This window comes from Littorina saxatilis, unplaced genomic scaffold (assembly GCF_037325665.1).
Source record: "Littorina saxatilis isolate snail1 unplaced genomic scaffold, US_GU_Lsax_2.0 scaffold_1262, whole genome shotgun sequence".
NCBI lineage: Eukaryota > Metazoa > Mollusca > Gastropoda > Littorinimorpha > Littorinidae > Littorina > Littorina saxatilis.
In genome coordinates this window covers 14846-32749 of record NW_027127753.1, presented here as the reverse complement: position 1 = coordinate 32749, position 17904 = coordinate 14846, and the positions used below count along the sequence as shown (strand labels likewise).

Here is a 17904-nt window from a genome sequence, read left to right as displayed (position 1 = left end):
GTGCTGGTCTTTCCTTGCATGTACCCGTAAGTTGTCCTCACTGTAAAAGTGCAAAGGTCGAATCTATTTATCGAAAAATCCACTGTCATCTATCTCTATATATTTATATATAGATAGATATATACGGCTTCTGTGTGTGTGTGTGTGTGTGTGTGTGTGTGTGTGTGTGTGTGTGTGTGTGTGTGTGTGTGTGTGTGTGTGTGTGTGTGTGTGTGTGTGTGTGTGTGTGGAGGCAACACCTGTGGATTGTAGAGTTCTGTTTGTGATGGGGTCTGGCGGCTTTTGTCTCTTTGTATGTTCTGGCCTTTGAGAAGCCATAACAGTTAATATAGGGCTTAGAAATAAGCACTAAAATTCTCAATCCCGTTTGAGAGGACTTCGCCTTCAAAGGTGATTGTGGTGTTTCGGCACTCGGTTACATTTGACGTCGTCGACAGGGATGGGACTCGACATGATATGTTCAGGAATGTCATTTTCGTGCTGTTCCCATTCCACCAACCTGGGAGGGACCTAAGCTTGGCGGGTCCATGGTTCGGAACTTTGGGGACAAAGTTCAGTCAAAGGGGGTCGAGTGTGACAGGGAGACTGCCGTCGCCCTTCACAGCAGACTCTGCAGAGTTGTTCGCCTTAGAAGTTGTGAGCTATTTATAGCTAGCTCGCCAGGCAAGACCTGTAGATTGTAGAGTTCTGTTTGTGATGGGGTCTGGCGGCTTTTGTGTCTCTGTATGTTCTTGCCTTCCTTTCAGTGGGCACAAACTGGTGGATAAAAATGTTCAATACGTGCTCTAAGACGGCGAACCGCCACGCTGTCTGTCTCTGTCTCGCGATTCACCCGGGGTATTCCTCTAGTTTAATATATAGGTCTATGCGACTACGGACTAGTGTGTCAACATCACAAAGAGAATCACATACCATTTAGTATTGCCGCTTATGCTGGCTCTGTTTCAAGCAGTTCCTTGTGGCCTTGCGGCAAGCATTTTGACGACGAAGAGGCTCAAACGGGCTAGGTAAAACCTCAGGCTGGCTGAAAACCGGTCCGTATTCCACTTGTCTTCCTCACTGCTGGAGCCGGCCATATTTGTTGTTCAAGGCCCGTGACGTAGCACACGTATGTGCACAAGGTCGAGTCATGAGCCAAGACTGCGCGCGCGATGGAACGATTCAGAACAGCCAACAAACGAGTCAAGGTATACTTTTTGGACTTCTGTGTTAATTTTTACACACGCATTTGTGGTTGATGAATTAAGAGGGTCAACATATCAAAAGTGACCCTAACCCTTGGACTTTTCCTTTAACACTGTCATGTCAGTTTCCCTGTTTTGGACTAAAATCAAGTACACAGTTATGTTGGTATTCTGCTGTGGCGGTGTGACTACAAAATAGTGCATGTTTGTGTGCGTTAAATCATAAAAACTCAAAGGAATTCTAACCAGAATCGATCGATACATAAATTTGGAATAACCAAGTTAAATGGGAACAACTCTTGCGGGGATATAGCTCAGTTGGTAGCGCGCTGGATTTGTATTCAGTTGGCCGCTGTCAGCGTGAGTTCGATCCCAGGTTCGGCGGAAATTTATTTCAGAGTCAACTTTGTGTGCAGACTCTCTTCGGTGTCCGAACTCCCCCCCGTGTACACTACATTGGGTGTGCACGTTAAAGATCCCACGATTGACAAAAGGGTCTTTCCTGGCAAAATTGCTTAGGCACAGTTAATAATTGTCTACCTATACCCGTGTGACTTGGAATAATAGGCCGTGAAAGGTAAATATGCGCCGAAATGGCTGCAATTACTGGCCGTATAAAATTTCATCTCACACGGCATCACTGCAGAGCGCCTAGAACTGTACCCACGGAATATGCGCGATATAAGCGTCATTGATTGATTGATTGATTGATCTTGCTCTGACCACCTATTATCTCCCTGCTGGTCAACCCCAAAATGGACCGAAAAGGAGGATTCAAAGAACGCTTGAGAACTCTTCTCCTATTGGTCGGAGGACAAAAAAGTGAACCAATTATTGTAGACGAGATATTTATTTCTGTTAACAGTGACCTCTATACAGCTGGCAATAACTCGTACTGGGTATATTTTATTTGTGATAACTTTCGACATTTTTTTCTCTCTAAAGCAGGAGGTGTTAAGTCTCAAGTTGGGTTTGTTGGTCATCTCCAATTTATTTTCTAATAGAGAAAAATCAGAAAATGGCAGAAATGTGACGTTAAGATATGGGAAAAGTGGTGTTTTCACACAAGGTATCACCAACTTCCGAGTACTGATGACGGAAACAGCCGAACTCGAATGCAAGTGATTGGTTAGAAGTAAGTCACGTGACCTTGGCGTCCTTGACACCCCACACATTTAGGTGTGTGTACTGTGTAAATACATTTTATTTATGAATTAATATTAATTCTTAATTATTATCAAAATCATAAAGCAATTTCACTGAAAACGTTAAAGCATGTGAATAAATAACTTTTTTTTAAAGTAATGAAACGTTTATAAAAATAAATTCTTTTAACTATGTAACATGCTTTATTTTGTTACATTATTTCCACAAATATTAATTGCTGCTGCAGATAAGATTTTTTTTAAATTTTTGTTATGTAGACATTTGACCAAATGTGGTTTTTAAGAAACGTCTCTTTGCACCGAATATTACTAAAAAGTCTGTTTTTACATTTTGTCAAGTTTTGACTAAATGTTTTAACACAGAGGGGGAATCGAGACGAGGGTCGTGGTGTGTGTGTGTGTGTGTGTGTGTGTGTGTGTGTGTGTGTGTGTGTGTGTGTGTGTGTGTGTGTCTGTCTGTCTGTCTGTCTGTCTGTCTGTCTGTGCGTGTGTGTGTGTAGAGCGATTCAGACTAAACTACTGTACTGATCTTTATGAAATTTTACATGAGAGTTCCTGGGTATGATATCCCCAGACATATTTTTATTTTTTTCGATAAATGTCTTTTATGATGTTATATCCGGCTTTTTGTAAAAGTTGAGGCGGCACTGTCACACCTTCATTTTTCAATCAAATTGATTGACATTTTGGCCAAGCAATCTTCGACGAAGGCCAGACTTCGGTATTGCATTTCAGCATGAAGGCTTAAAAATTAATTAATGACTTTGGTCATTAAAAATCTGAAAATTGTAAAAGAAATTTTTTTTTTTATAAAACGATCCAAAATTACTTTTATTGTATTCTTCATCATGTTCTGATTCCAAAAACATATAGATATGTTATATTCGGATTAAAAACAAGCTCTGAAAATTAAAAATATACAAATTATGATTAAAATTAAATTTTCGAAATCAATTTAAAAAACACTTTCATCTTATTCCTTGTCGGTTCCTGATTCCAAAAACATATAGATATGATATGTTTGGATTAAAAACACGCTCAGAAAGTTAAAACCAAGAGAGGTACAGTAAAGCGTGCTATGCAGCGCAGCGCAACCGCTACAGCGCTGAACAGGCTCGTCACTTTCACTGCCTTTTGCACTAGCGGCGGACTACGGTCATTGTGAAAAAATGCAGTACGTTCAGTTTCATTCTGTGAGTTCCACAGCTTGACTAAATGTAGTAATTTTGCCTTACGCGACTTGTTTTCTTTTATATTATTTGTTTGCATGCAAAATATTTTTGTCGGTTTACTGTGTCACATGCTTTATATTGTTACATAATTTCCACAAATATTAAGGGCTGCAGCAGATCAGATTTTTTTTTTATTACTGTGATGTAGAAATTTGACAACTGTCATTTTTTCAAAACTCTGGTGTGCACGACTATTACTAAATAGTCTATTTTTTGGCTTTTATGTTATTTGTTTGTATGCAAAATCATTGTTCTTGCAGAAATTACCATTTAAAATATTGTTGTTTATGTTTCAGTAATTTTGTCAACTTGGGAAATGATGTGGGTTATGGGGTCATTATTTTTCTGAAATTTTCGTTTTTCACAATTTTGGTAAAATTTTGAAAAATTCATTAAAAATTAAATACATGTCACCTGGTCAATTCAGTGATTGCTTTGCAATATTGAAAGACTGTAGTTTATGGCTGGATACTTACTTTTTTTTATTGGGCCTAAAAAAAAAATAGGTGTGGTTACGGTAACCCGACCTACCCTATTTTTAGGGGCCGATCCTATAACTTTTTATTACATTTGTCAAAAAAAAAAAAAAAAAAAAAAAAAAAAACCAGTGCAAAAAACGCAATGAAAGCGAAAGCGCCCGTGTCGCACACTTATTTCCCTGTCAAGAAGGTTTAATTTGTACACATTAGAAAAAAAGTTACAAAAAAAAAGTGATTGCCTACCTACCTACCCTATTTTTTTTTGGCTATGTTACCGTAACCACACCTATTTTTTTTTTTGGCCTTGAACATAATATACTTTTTCTTCTTTTTGTCGTTCGCTGTTAGATCGTCAGTCCGGACTGCAGGGCGAAACGTGCTGTCAAAATAATATACAAAATTTGGTCGGTTATCCCTACATAAATGTTATTTGTATTTTTGACCAAAATATGACATTTACACAGATCTCGACAGTCATTGTTCACCTCGACTGCTAGCGCGGTCTCGGAGGAACACTGACTGTCTCGATCTGTGTAAAATGTCATAGTTTGGTCAAATATATACAAATAACGTATAATAAATTTTATGATAGACGTAAGCGACATGTCAGTCTCCGTCCGCCCAACATTCACTTTACACGGAACCAAAAGTACGCCTCAAAGGTAACTATAGGTAAGAAAGACAGCACTCACGGTTCTTGATTGACACACTTGACGCAACACGACGGAATCATTTCCGCGTTTAAACTCTCATCGGAAAAGATTCCTCCATTCAGTGTTGTGTTCTGCAGACAGCCACAAAAACAGGTATGTGTCGAGAAGCTGTGCTGTGAATACCGTAGTGTTTGTGGATTTCCCTTACGGTGAAAGGGAAACAACTCCCTTTTCCCCTCCCGTGACCGGAACCAATAAGCCACGCTTCGGCGGGCTTATTTGTCAGTGTTTACCGAGGAATCAACAAGACCAGACGTACGCACAGAACAGCGCGCCATAACAAGAGACTTAGGTAAGTCTACCTGTTAGGGCTCGCTAACCTTTATGTGACTCCGTTATGTAGTCGTGGCGTTATGCTGTCCGGGCTTATAAGGCTGGGCCTTGCAAGCCCGGCGTTTTAATACGTCTTTTATCTACTCTAGCAGTAGCAGCACTTTCCGAGCTGGGCTTGCCGTGGGTGCTGCCTTTTACACAGTGTGTGTTTTCCTGTACGTCAGAGGGATAGAGTGCATGCGTGAAATGTCTCGTCTCGTTGTATGTTTATAGCTCGGCGTTTACTACAATACTGTAAAACTGGTTGTTCACTGTGGGGTTTGTATTTTCTGTCAGGTACTGAGGTAGGTGTGTGTTGATCCGATATCAGGTCGTGCTTTGACAAAACTAACGTTGCCTTCTCATACATGCAGCTTTGCTAGCGACAGCTGCACGAAAGTAGGTAAATAAACCTGAGACTTTTGCTCTGTGTATCTGTATTTATTTTCTTGGGTTTAGTCGGGCGGCTAGAGTGTGCCACGTTTCTACTTTCTGTTTTGGGCCACCCTCTGGAATTGTTTGGTTTCATTCATTCTCCTGACACACGGTCAGTTCATACTTAGCTATTACTTGTAAAAGACCATTCCTTGATAAATCGATGGTTGCCTGTAAAATGTTCTGCCAAAGGGTTGTATGTACGTTGAGGGTTGGTGTTGATCAGTTACAGAGAGAGAGAGAGAGAGAGAGAGAGAGAGAGAGAGAGAGAGAGAGAGAGAGAGAGAGAGAGAGAGAGAGAGAGAGAGAGAGAGAGAGAGAGAGAGAGACCGGTCTAAGGGAAAGAACTCATAATTTCTGACAGGTGCTAGCTACTCGTTCCGCGAATCCACATAATTACCTCCAAACCTTTTACTCTTCCGCTTGCTCTGTTCGGGAGATGGGTGTTCATACTGACCACTTATGCCAAGAGTGTGTGTCACTGTGTGTCTGTCTGTCTGTTTATCTGTCTGTCTGTCTGTATGTCTGTCTGTCTGTTTGTCTGTCTGTCTATCTGTATGTCTGTCTGTCCATCTGTCTTGCTTTATATTGACATATAATGTTCAATGTTTTCTTTTTGAGCATATATATATAGGTAGGGCAGGATCTTCATAATATTGCTGTACAAATGTTGACATCTTTTACCTTTTTTTCTTTTTGTTGTTGTTGCCAAGCACATCATTGGTGGGCTTCTAATCAAAAATATGCATTCGTGCAGGATGTATTATCTTCAATCCTTCAACATTTACCACTAAGCAAACGTCGGGCGAGTTCAAAATTCCTCTGAAAAGCGGGCGGGTTCAAATTTTGCTGAAGCACAAAGTGGATAGGCAACGCAGTCAATCGGAACGGCCGGCGAACAAAGATCTCTCGCGGGCGATCTCAAAATATGTCACTGCTCTACTGTCCACTCACCCCCCCCCCCCCTCTCCCCACTTTGAGAAGGACTCAGGACCACCACCAATCAAGCCCAGACACATTGGCTAGACAGCTCACTTGACCGTGTCATCAACCCCTCCAGTGGCTGTGCCACTAGCCGCTGGCGATTGCATCAGCAGTCAAAATAGCTACCCCCCCCCCCTCCACTCCCTCTCCCCTCTGCTATTCACTTCACTTCACCCCCTGTCTTATCTAATTCTTGGCTGGCCAGTCCTTGAGAGACTTCCACATGTTGTGAAGTCAAGTTAATATTTATTTTAAAAAAAAACCCAGGGTTACAAGAATAAAATAAATAAAAATTGCAATAAACAGGACAAAAAAGATATATGTAATAATGAGACACAGCACTTCTAATTAACCGAAAATAAATCAAGCTTAATTCATAACAAAATAATTGTAATCATACATTTTTTTTCTTCCTTTTTTACAGGAATGTATTATGTTTCTGTGTTTGTTTTTGTTTTAATAAAAAAAATGTGATCAAATAATCAGAACTCTTTCAAAATACTCTTAATAAAATATATTAAATGCAATAGCTTTCGTTTCTTTGTTAATTCAAATACAGTTTCCTCTCAGGTAAAACTCAGCCATTGACCCCGGGTAAGAAGGTCAATGTCTCTACACTGGGACAGGCAGCTGTGTTCAGATTGCAAGTACTGGTCATTGACCCAGGTCTCAAGGCCAACCAGCTATTACAATGCATCTGCATCTGACCGCCCATCCAGAGCAAACATATTTCCCCTCTGTATTTTTCCTTTGATGTGCGATCTATGTACCACTGATCCAGTTTCTGTGAAATGAATATATGTCATTGACCACAGAGATACTCACTGAGACCGTTTTCTGAAATATGTTATAACACAAGCTTTGCAGGGATGCAACTCTGCTGAATCAAAAGCATAAATATCACCTGTAAACAATTCTAGGATCAGGAAATCTGAAAATCTGTTAGTTTTCATTTGGAAGAAATGAAACATAATTAATGCTTTTGATTATTTATGACTAAAGCTGTGGTAAATTTGGCTGGTATGCAACATCCATACTTCTGCTGAATCTATCAGTAACATTAACAACACACACATAAAGAAAAAAAAAAAAAAAAGGTCTGTTTACGGTAACATAGGCCCAAAAAATAGGGTCGGTAGGTCGGGATTTTTTTTTTTTTTTTTTTTTTTTTTCCTTCCAAAAAACCATATTTTTACGTTATTTTGCCAAAAAAAAACAAGATTTTTTTTTTTTTTCCCAAATGCCAAAAAAAAGTCTAGGGTCGCGCGAAAAAACTAGGGTCGGTCGGGTTACCGTAAACAGACCTATTTTTTTTTTTGGCCTAAAGAAAAAGAAAAAAACCCAAGAAAGCAACTTAGAAAAACTTTTGTAGTCAGCTTTTTATACTTTTTTTCACACAACAAAAAACATAATTTAAAAACAAACATGTTGATGACTTACTTTTTTTTAAAGTGTGTGTGTGTGTGTTTATGTGGTAAGTAAAGTTCCACAGTAAATTACTTTGTAAATTGTGTGGTAGGGGGTACATAAAGGGGGTAACTTTCAGTGAGGTTTAGTGTGTCATTGTCTGACAGGGTGTGAATGTTGTTTTGATTTCTTGTTTCTTTGTGGCGGCTTTTATTTTTAATTCTTTATTAAAACAAAGTTAATTATCATTATATTAAAATATAGCATTTAAGTCATCAAGTGTTGTGTCGGTTTGTTGTAGTTATTAGTAGTGCAAATCCACATGTATGCATTATAAGTATTAATTGTACGTCTTTTGTGTATGTGCTTAGCACGTGACGAGCCGATGAGGCTGGTTGGGGGCCGGTTGGGAATTTGGGGGGCCGGTTCAAATTTTGACTTACCGGCCCCCCTGGCCGGTAGCGAAAATAGTTAAGGTACACCCCTGAGTTTGATATATATATATATACATTCTAACAATTCATTTAAGCAACACACTTCCGATGTAAATGGAAAGTATAGAAGACAGGTAAGATGGTGATTCCTACTGACTTTAAAGCCATATGTACTCGATGACTATACACGCTAATTGCTTTACCAACAGCTGGAGACATGCTAAATTAAGTTCCCTGCAAAATATTGTGGTCTAGGACCCCTTCAATGTTGAGATATGTTAATTTTCATTTTGATCTGGATCGTCCTATTTATAGATTTGCCAACAGAGGTAGCGTTGACGCAAGGGAAATAACTCCGCGTCTTTGTTTACATCCAAAGTTTTTGAGACTCTAAAACAAGCTGTAATGCATGTATATGGTCCGCGCATGGCGACATATCGTCATTACATGGTCTTATGGTGCGTTTGACATCGATTATGGGCAAACTACACTTTGTAAACACGGGAGCGCGTACATATGCCTTTAAGCTATTTTGTTTACTGAACAGAATGTGCTTGGTGTGTTTGTGTGTGTGTGTGTGTGTGTTTGTCTGTGTTTTCACAAAAGCCATTATGGACGCCGCTTCAGCCAGTGAGCTACCAGAATGCCCTGTCTGCCATGACGGCTATAGCCTCGGAGAGCCAAAGATACTGCCGTGTACACACCTGGTGTGCAAAAAGTGCGTCGTGTGGTGGCTGCAGAAGGCAGGGGTCCAGGGAGGCTGTCCGCTCTGCAGGGCCCCCATCCTGCCCTCCACCAGCCGAGGTCAGCGTGACCTTGACACTCTGGTCAATGACCTGCCCACTGACCTGGCCATCATGGCTCTACTGGACAGTCACAAAATGCTCAGCGGTCAGCATATCTGCATAGTCTGTGACGACAACACTGCTGCCACGTCATTCTGCTTGCAGTGTGACATTAAGCTTTGTAAGAAATGTTCCAAGGGTCACACAAAGTTTCCCGCCATGAAAAATCACAAAGTGGAGGATTTGAATAAACTCACTCCACAGCGATTGGCTGAGGTTAACCGCGCAACATGTAACGTGCACGATGATAGGCCGGCTGAGCTGTATTGCTCCACCCACAAGGAGCTCATCTGCATGCTATGCGACTCTACCAATCACCGCAGCTGTGCAAAGGTGAAGGCCATCCCAGGCGTCGCGACAGAGAAGAGAAGAGAACTGGAACAACAGGCACAGAGACTGAGGGACAGAGCGACAGCACTGGCAGCACAGGTTGGTGTCAAACCATTCGTGTCTAGGTCGGGATGGATTTCCTCGGTTGTGTTTTTGTTACATAAATTTAGTCAAGTTTTGACTAAATGTTTTAACGTAGAGGGGGAATCGAGACGAGGGTCATGTGTGTGTGTGTCTGTCTGTCTGTGCGTGTGTGTGTGTAGAGCGATTCAGACTAAACTACTGGACCGATCTTTATGAAATTTGACATGAGAGTTCCTGGGAATGATATCCCCTGACGTTTTTTTCTTTTTTTCGATAAATGTCTGATGAGGTCATATCCGGCTTTTTGTAAAAGTTGAGGCGGCACTGTCACACCCTCATTTTTCAATCAAATTGATTGAAATTTTGGCCAAGCAATCTTCGACGAAGGCCGGACTTCGGTATTGCATTTCAGCTTGGTGGCTTAAAAATTAATTAATGACTTTGGTCATTACAAATCTGAAAATTGTAAAAAAAAAAAAATGTTTTATAAAACGATCCAAATTTACGTTCATCTTATTCTTCATCATTTCCTGATTCCAAAAACATATAAATAGGTTATATTTGGATTAAAAACAAGCTCTGAAAATTAAAAATATAAAAATTATGATCAAAATTAAAACATTTTGAAATCAATTTAAAAACACTTTTATCTTATTCCTTGTCGGTTCCTGATTCCAAAAACATATAGATATGATATGTTTGAATTAAAAACACGCTCAGAAAGTTAAAACGAAGAGAGGTACAGTAAAGCGTGCTATGAACCACAGCGCAACCGCTACTGCGCCAAACAGGCTCGTCACTTTCACTGCCTTTTGCACTAGCGGCGGACTACGTTCTGTTTCATTCTGTGAGTTCCACAGCTTGACTAAATGTAGTAATTTTACCTTACGCGACTTGTTTAGATTAATGTTGTACTACGTTCAATGTGTGATTATCGTTAACGATGATTTTGGAGACTGCATCTTGACGTTGTTGTAATTACAGATTCTGTTTTTAGTTTGAATTTAAAATGGAAGGTCAAGATTTGCTGCAACAACATTAGTATTTTAAAAATGTACGTTTGGTGGCTTCGTTGTTCTGAGTAAACTAGCTTACATGAGCATTTATTAGCTGACGGCCATCATTTGTCGGAGAAAATGTGTCATGGTTGAATGATCGATTGCTATACCAGGAATACTGCCACTTATCATAAAAACGTGTCTTCTCAAGACCAATGTTTCGCGCAAAATTCTTCGTTTAAAAACGTTGTTTGGTGGTTAAAAAGTTATCTGTTTTCCTTTGTTATTAGATCGATGAGTCGAATGATATCTTGAAGGTCATGCGAAGAAAGGCCAATGACACGTTCGATGACCTTGAGCAGTGCACGAAGAGGCGACGTCATGAGGTCAACACGCTGATACAGGCTGAGGAAGACGCCGTCATGACGTCACTGGCAGAGCTGGAGAAATGGCGAGCGGCCTTAACACTGAACGCAGCCAGCGTAGCAAATGTGGTGGAGTCAGCGTCTGGAGGGGCTCTGCTAGGGATGATGGAAGGTCTGACGTCACGCCTCAACGACCTGGAGTCACAGACCGGAACGAAACGCAAGATAGAGGTCACAGACTTGACCTTGAACTTCCAGAAACTGGATCAACTGAAGGCTGACATCGCCTCTCAGGGTACGTTACTAGACTTGTATTACAGCTCTTTCTGATTGCAAAATATGTGTTTGATAACTGCCATTTTATTTGTTCCCGTCATTTCGTGTAAATTTTGTGTTTTGACCAGTTCTGTCGTAAGAGGCGACTAACGGACTCTGTTTCTCCTTTTACCCTTGTTAAGTGTTTCTTGTATAGAATATAGTCAATGTTTGTAAAGAATTTAGTCAAGCAGTATGTAAGAAATGTTAAGTCCTTTGTACTGGAAACTTGCATTCTCCCAGTAAGGTAATATATTGTCCTACGTTGCAAGCCCCTGGAGCAATTTTTTTGATTAGTGCTTTTTTGAACAAGAAACAATTGACAAGTGGCTCTATCCCATCTCCCCCCTTTCCGCGTCGCGATATAACCTTCGTGGTTGAAAACGACGTTAAACACCAAATAAAGAAAGAAAAGACCAGTTCTGTGTCGCTGTTTGTGAAAATGTGCTCACTAAAGAAAAATGACCAATTATTCACCAGAACCCTCGGACACCGGCATAAGATATTTCTTCTGTAGTATTGGCCCGTTACGTTTTAGTTGATATTATGTCGTATACTTTACCATACATCACGTGTGCTTGATCTACTAGCAAGCGCATACCGTCACCTGGAAATGACCGGCACGGTTGGCCTAGTGGTAAGGCGTCCGCCCCGTGATCGGGAGGTCGTGGGTTCGAACCCCGGCTGGGTCATACCTAAGACTTTAAAATTGGCAATCTAGTGGCTGCTCCGCCTGGCGTCTGGCATTATGGGGTTTGTGCTTGGACTGGTTGGTCCGGTGTCAGAATAATGTGACTGGGTGAGACATGAAGCCTGTGCTGCGACTTCTGTCTTGTGTATGGCGCACGTTATATGTCAAAGCAGCACCGTCCTGATATGGCCCTTCGTGGTCGGATGGGCGATAAGCAAATGTTCAAACAAACATTTAGGACACATACAGACATATACAGGCACACATTGAGGGACTCATTGAGGGACACATTGAGGGACTCATTCAGGGACTCATACAGGGACACACGCAGGGACACATGCAGGGACACATACAGGGACACATTGAGGGACACATACAGGGACACATGAAGGGACACATTCAGGGACACGTTCGGGGACACATTCAGGGACACATACAGGGACACATACATGGACACATACAGGGACACATACAGGGACACATACAGGGACACATACAGGGACACATTCAGGGACACATTCAGGGACACATTTAGGGACACATACAGGGACACATTCAAGGACACATACAGGGACACATTTAGGGACACATACAGGGACACATTCACTCAGGGACACATACAGGGACAGATTTAGGGACACATTCACATACAGGGACACATACAGGGACACATTCAGGGACACATACAGGGACACATTCACTCAGGGACACATACAGGGACACATTTAGGGACACATTCAGGGACACATACAGGGACACATACATGGACACATACAGGGACACATACAGGGACACATACAGGGACACATTCACTCAGGGACACATACAGGGACAGATTTAGGGACACATTCAAATACAGGGACACATACAGGGACACATTGAAGAATGGACTACGGAAGATATAGGCAGCTGTCAGTTGTAAATCTCTCATGCAATGAAACACACATTTCCTGTTTAGGCCTAAAAAAAAAATAGGTGTGGTTACGGTAACCCGACCTACCCTATTTTTAGGGGCCGACCCTATAACTTTTTATTACATATGTAAAAAAAAACACACAAGAAAACAGTGCAGAAAACGCAATGAAAGCGAAAGCGCTCGAGTCGCACACTTCTTTCCCTGTCAAGTAGGGTTAATTTGTACACATTAGAAAAAAAAGTTTAAAAAAAAAAGTGATTGCCTACCTTCCTACCCTATTTTTTGTGGCTATGTTACCTTAACCACACCTTTTTGCTTTTTTTGGCCTTAGCCATGCAAATACTTCTTTTGAAAAATGTGGTTCTCTTATTGCAAACACTACACTGATCGATAAGTGGATAGAAATTATACAACCGAGACATTTTCACTTGACACAACTTTTCCTTAAAAACTCTGTACAGGTCAGATAACAAAACCCACATCGACCCCGATAATTCTACACCAGCCTACACAGCCAGCACCAGCCACAACTACAGCGACAACACCACGGACTGCCCACAAACTCAGAGGGTTGGAGTTAGCTCGTGTGCTAAAGGTTGGGGATCGCGTCCGCTTTGCACCGGAGTATTCACGTTCAAAACGGGTGAGCCGCTTACTCCTCTCTGTGCCTTAGAACTGATCGAATGTGTCAGTACTATTGTCTCTACGTACATGTTTTAGACGCAGGTCTCAGTGAAGAAATGTTATTCTTTTACATGTTTACATTCTGACTTTGCTGAAAAAGCTGTTGCTGTGCGGTTATGTGTTGGAGTAACACAAAGAGAAGCACACACAGATTTAACAGAAGTATACATAGTCACGGGGGATAACCGGTCAAAGGCCGAGCGGAAGCCGAAGGCGGCGCCTGACACGTGTGAAGGCAGGTTTTGAATACCTAGAAAACGGACAAAACTTGCCTTCACACGTGTCAGGCGCCGCCTTCGGCTTCCGCTCGGCCTTTGACCGGTTATCTCCTGTGATAGTGGACCAAACAAAAGGCGCCCTGTTTTCTTGTTAATCTAATTTTTTACTGCGGAGAGAGATTTAGAAATTGTGCTCACCAAACAATAGCAGAATGATGGGAGATTATGTCTTGCAAATTTGGTAGAAACTGGTCTGTCCTTAGTAGTTGATAATGTGCTCTATGCAGGCTCCTCTTCGTTGAAGAACTGCTGCAACACGAATGTTTTGGCGGGTAATGTAAAATAGGGCCACCATACTCCCCTGGTCTCAACCCACCCGACTACATTCTGTGGAGGTACCTCAAGGACAAGATATACGGCAACAATCCCCAGACCCTGGTATCTCTGAAGGAAAACATCTGAAGGGAAATCCGGCTCATACCAGCTAACATGATCGAACGAGTCATGAACAATTTCATCGTTCCTTCATGATGATGATGATGATGACGATGATGATGATGATGATGATCATCATCATCATCATCATCATCATCATCATCATCATGATCATCATCATCATCCAAAACAACTTGTACACACACACACACACAACACACCACACACACACACACACACACATACACACACACATGAACGCAATTACCAAAGTGCTCTAAAAGAGTGAAATGATCAATGAACAGGACTGACAGTGACAGACGAGCAGTGACCAGTGGTGACAATTATAGACGAGCAGTGAACAGTGGTGACAGTGACAGACAGGCAGTGAACAGTGGTGACAGTGACAGACGAGCAGTGAACAGTGATGACAGTGACATACGCACAGTAAAAAGTACTGACAGTGACAGACGAGCAGTGAACAGTGGTGACAGTGACAGACAAGCAGTGAACAGTGGTGACAGTGACAGACAAGCAGTGAACAGTCATGACAGTGACAGACGTGCAGTGACCAGTGGTGACAGTGACAGACGAGCAGTGAACAGTGATGACAGTGACAGACGAGCAGTGAACAGTGATGACAGTGACAGACGAGCAGTGAACAGTGGTGACAGTGACAGACGAGCAGTGAACAGTGGTGACAGTGACAGACGAGCAGTGACCAGTGATGACAGTGACAGACGAGAAGTGACCAGTGGTGACAGTGACAAACGAGCAGTGAACAGTGGTGACAGTGATGGACGAGCAGTGACCAGTGATGACAGTGACGGGCGAGAAGTGACCAGTGGTGACAGTGATAGACGAGCAGTGTTAGTTAGCTGTTGCTTTTCGGGTCCAGCGGACCATAATAGGCCAAATCAGGACCCCAGACGAGCAGTGACCAGTGGTGACAGTGACAGACGAGCAGTGACCAGTGGTGACAGTGACAGACGAGAAGTCACCAGTGGTGACAGTGACAGACGAGAAGTCACCAGTGGTGACAGTGACGGACGAGAAGTGACCAGTGGTGACAGTGACAGACGAGAAGTGACCAGTGGTGACAGTGACGGATGAGAAGTGACCAGTGGTGACAGTGACGGACGAGAAGTGACCAGTGGTGACAGTGACAGACGAGAAGTGACCAGTGGTGACAGAGACAGACGAGCAGTGAATAGTGGTGACAGTGACAGACGAGAAGTCACCAGTGGTGACAGAGACAGACGAGAAGTCACCAGTGGTGACAGTGACAGACAAGAAGTGACCAGTGGTGACAGTGACAGACGAGAAGTCACCAGTGGTGACAGTGACAGACGAGAAGTCACCAGTGGTGACAGTGACAGACAAGAAGTGACCAGTGGTGACAGTGACAGACGAGAAGTCACCAGTGGTGACAGAGACAGACGAGAAGTGAACAGTGGTGACAGTGACGGACGAGAAGTGACCAGTGGTGACAGTGACAGACGAGAAGTGACCAGTGGTGACAGTGACAGACGAGAAGTCACCAGTGGTGACAGTGACGGACGAGAAGTGACCAGTGGTGACAGTGACAGACGGGAAGTGAACAGTGGTGACAGTGATGGACGAGCAGTGACCAGTGATGACAGTGACGGGCGAGAAGTGACCAGTGGTGACAGTGACAGACGAGCAGTGACCAGTGATGACAGTGACAGACGAGAAGTGACCAGTGGTGACAGTGACAGACGAGCAGTGAACAGTGGTGACAGATGAGCAGTGAACAGTGGTGACAGTGATAGACGAGCAGTGACCAGTGATGACAGTGACAGACGAGCAGTGACCAGTGGAGACAGATGAGCAGTGAACAGTGGTGACAGTGACAGACGAGAAGTGACCAGTGGTGACAGTGACAAACGAGCAATGAACAGTGGTGACTGTGAATGACGAGCAGTGAACAGTGATGACAGTGACAGACGAGAAGTGACCAGTGGTGACAGTGACAGACGAGCAGTGAACAGTGGTGACTGTGTCTGACGAGCAGTGAACAGTGATGACAGTGACAGACGAGCAGTGAGCAGTGGTGACAATTACAGACGAGCAGTGAACAGTGGTGACTGTGTCTGACGAGCAGTGAACAGTGATGACAGTGACAGACGAGCAGTGACCAGTGGTGACAATTACAGACGAGCAGTGAACAGTGGTGACTGTGTCTGACGAGCAGTGAACAGTGGTGACAGTGACAGACGAGCAGTGAACAGTGATGACAGTGACAGACGAGCAGTGACCAGTGGTGACAGTGACAGACGAGCAGTGAACAGTGATAACAGTGACAGACGAGCAGTGACCAGTGGTGACAGTGACAGACGAGCAGTGAATAGTGGTGACTGTGACTGATGTGCAGTGAACAGTGATGACAGTGACAGACGAGCAGTGAACAGTGATGACAGTGACAGACGAGCAGTGAACAGTGGTGACAGTGACAGACGAGCAGTGAACAGTGATGACAGTGACAGACGAGCAGTGAACAGTGATGACAGTGACAGACGAGCAGTGAACAGTGGTGACTGTGACTGACGTGCAGTGAACAGTGATGACAGTGACAGACGAGCAGTGAATAGTGGTGACTGTGACTGACGTGCAGTGAACAGTGATGACAGTGACAGACGAGCAGTGAACAGTGATGACAGTGACAGACGAGCAGTGAACAGTGGTGACAGTGACAGACGAGTAGTGAACAGTGATGACAGTGACAGACGAGCAGTGACCAGTGGTGTACTGTGTGCAGGGCATGAAAGGCACAGTGACGGCCATCCCGTCAAGACGAACAGCACAGAAGGGCGGTGATCCACAAGGCAAGGTGGACGTGCGGTGGGATGGTGAAGATGAATACTGTTGCTGGATGGGTCGTGATGGCCAGTATTACCTGGACCTGCTGTGACAGCCTTCGTCACCCTCCACCGCTTCGGGCCATCTGTATTTGACTTATCTACCTTTGTAAAACAAGTGTATGTAACTTTGTGTGTGTGTGTGTGTGTGTGTGTGTGTGTGTGTGCAGATACGAATACTATAAGATGTTTGATGGGTGGTTGACAGACCAGCTTTTTTGTCGGTCCTCGGGGGGGCGTATGGACTTTTGTTTCATATTTATTGACCTCGGCCTTTGGCCTTGGTCAATAAATATAGAACAAAAGACAATATGCTCCCCCTCAGACAACAAAAAAGCTGGTCTGACAACAAACCACCAAACATCGTTTTTGTCATCATTTTGGTTGTGAGAAAATAAGTGCACAATCAACACAGGGAGCCATGCTTTGAAACACGAGTGCCGTTTTGATAACCACGAGTTCCGTTTTGATAACCACTGGCAATCAAAGCTGGCGTGTGAAAGCAATTTTCTGTGTTTTTGAGTTCGTAAAATGTTGGGATGAATATGTCAGGTTTGAGGATGCACGGTTCTGTAGGTTCATCTGAGTATTCCACCCCCTCGGCTTTCAGTTGTAATATTAAGCATGTGATCAAATGTGAAGCTACGTTGGGTCAAAGGTCACAGAAGATTTGCGTAGTGCAGCAAAGCAAAGAATCGCGATCTTGTTTCTGACTCGGTGCCTCTTTGTTTTTCATTAGACCTGTCATTCTGCTTGCTCGGCTTTGTTAGATGTTTGCATATCTTGTTGCTATTGTCT

The 17904-nt window shown here is 43.0% G+C and overlaps 1 protein-coding gene across 1 annotated transcript; it reads left to right on the top strand.

Moving 5' to 3' along the window:
• Positions 1-8955: 8955 nt before the first annotated feature.
• LOC138956125 (transcription intermediary factor 1-beta-like) lies at positions 8956-17904 on the top strand. Its single transcript, XM_070327570.1, has 3 exons — positions 8956-9620; positions 10894-11263; positions 17007-17904. The coding sequence occupies exons 1-3, from the start codon at positions 8958-8960 to the stop codon at positions 17063-17065; spliced, it is 1092 nt and encodes a 363-aa protein (XP_070183671.1). The 5' UTR covers positions 8956-8957; the 3' UTR covers positions 17066-17904.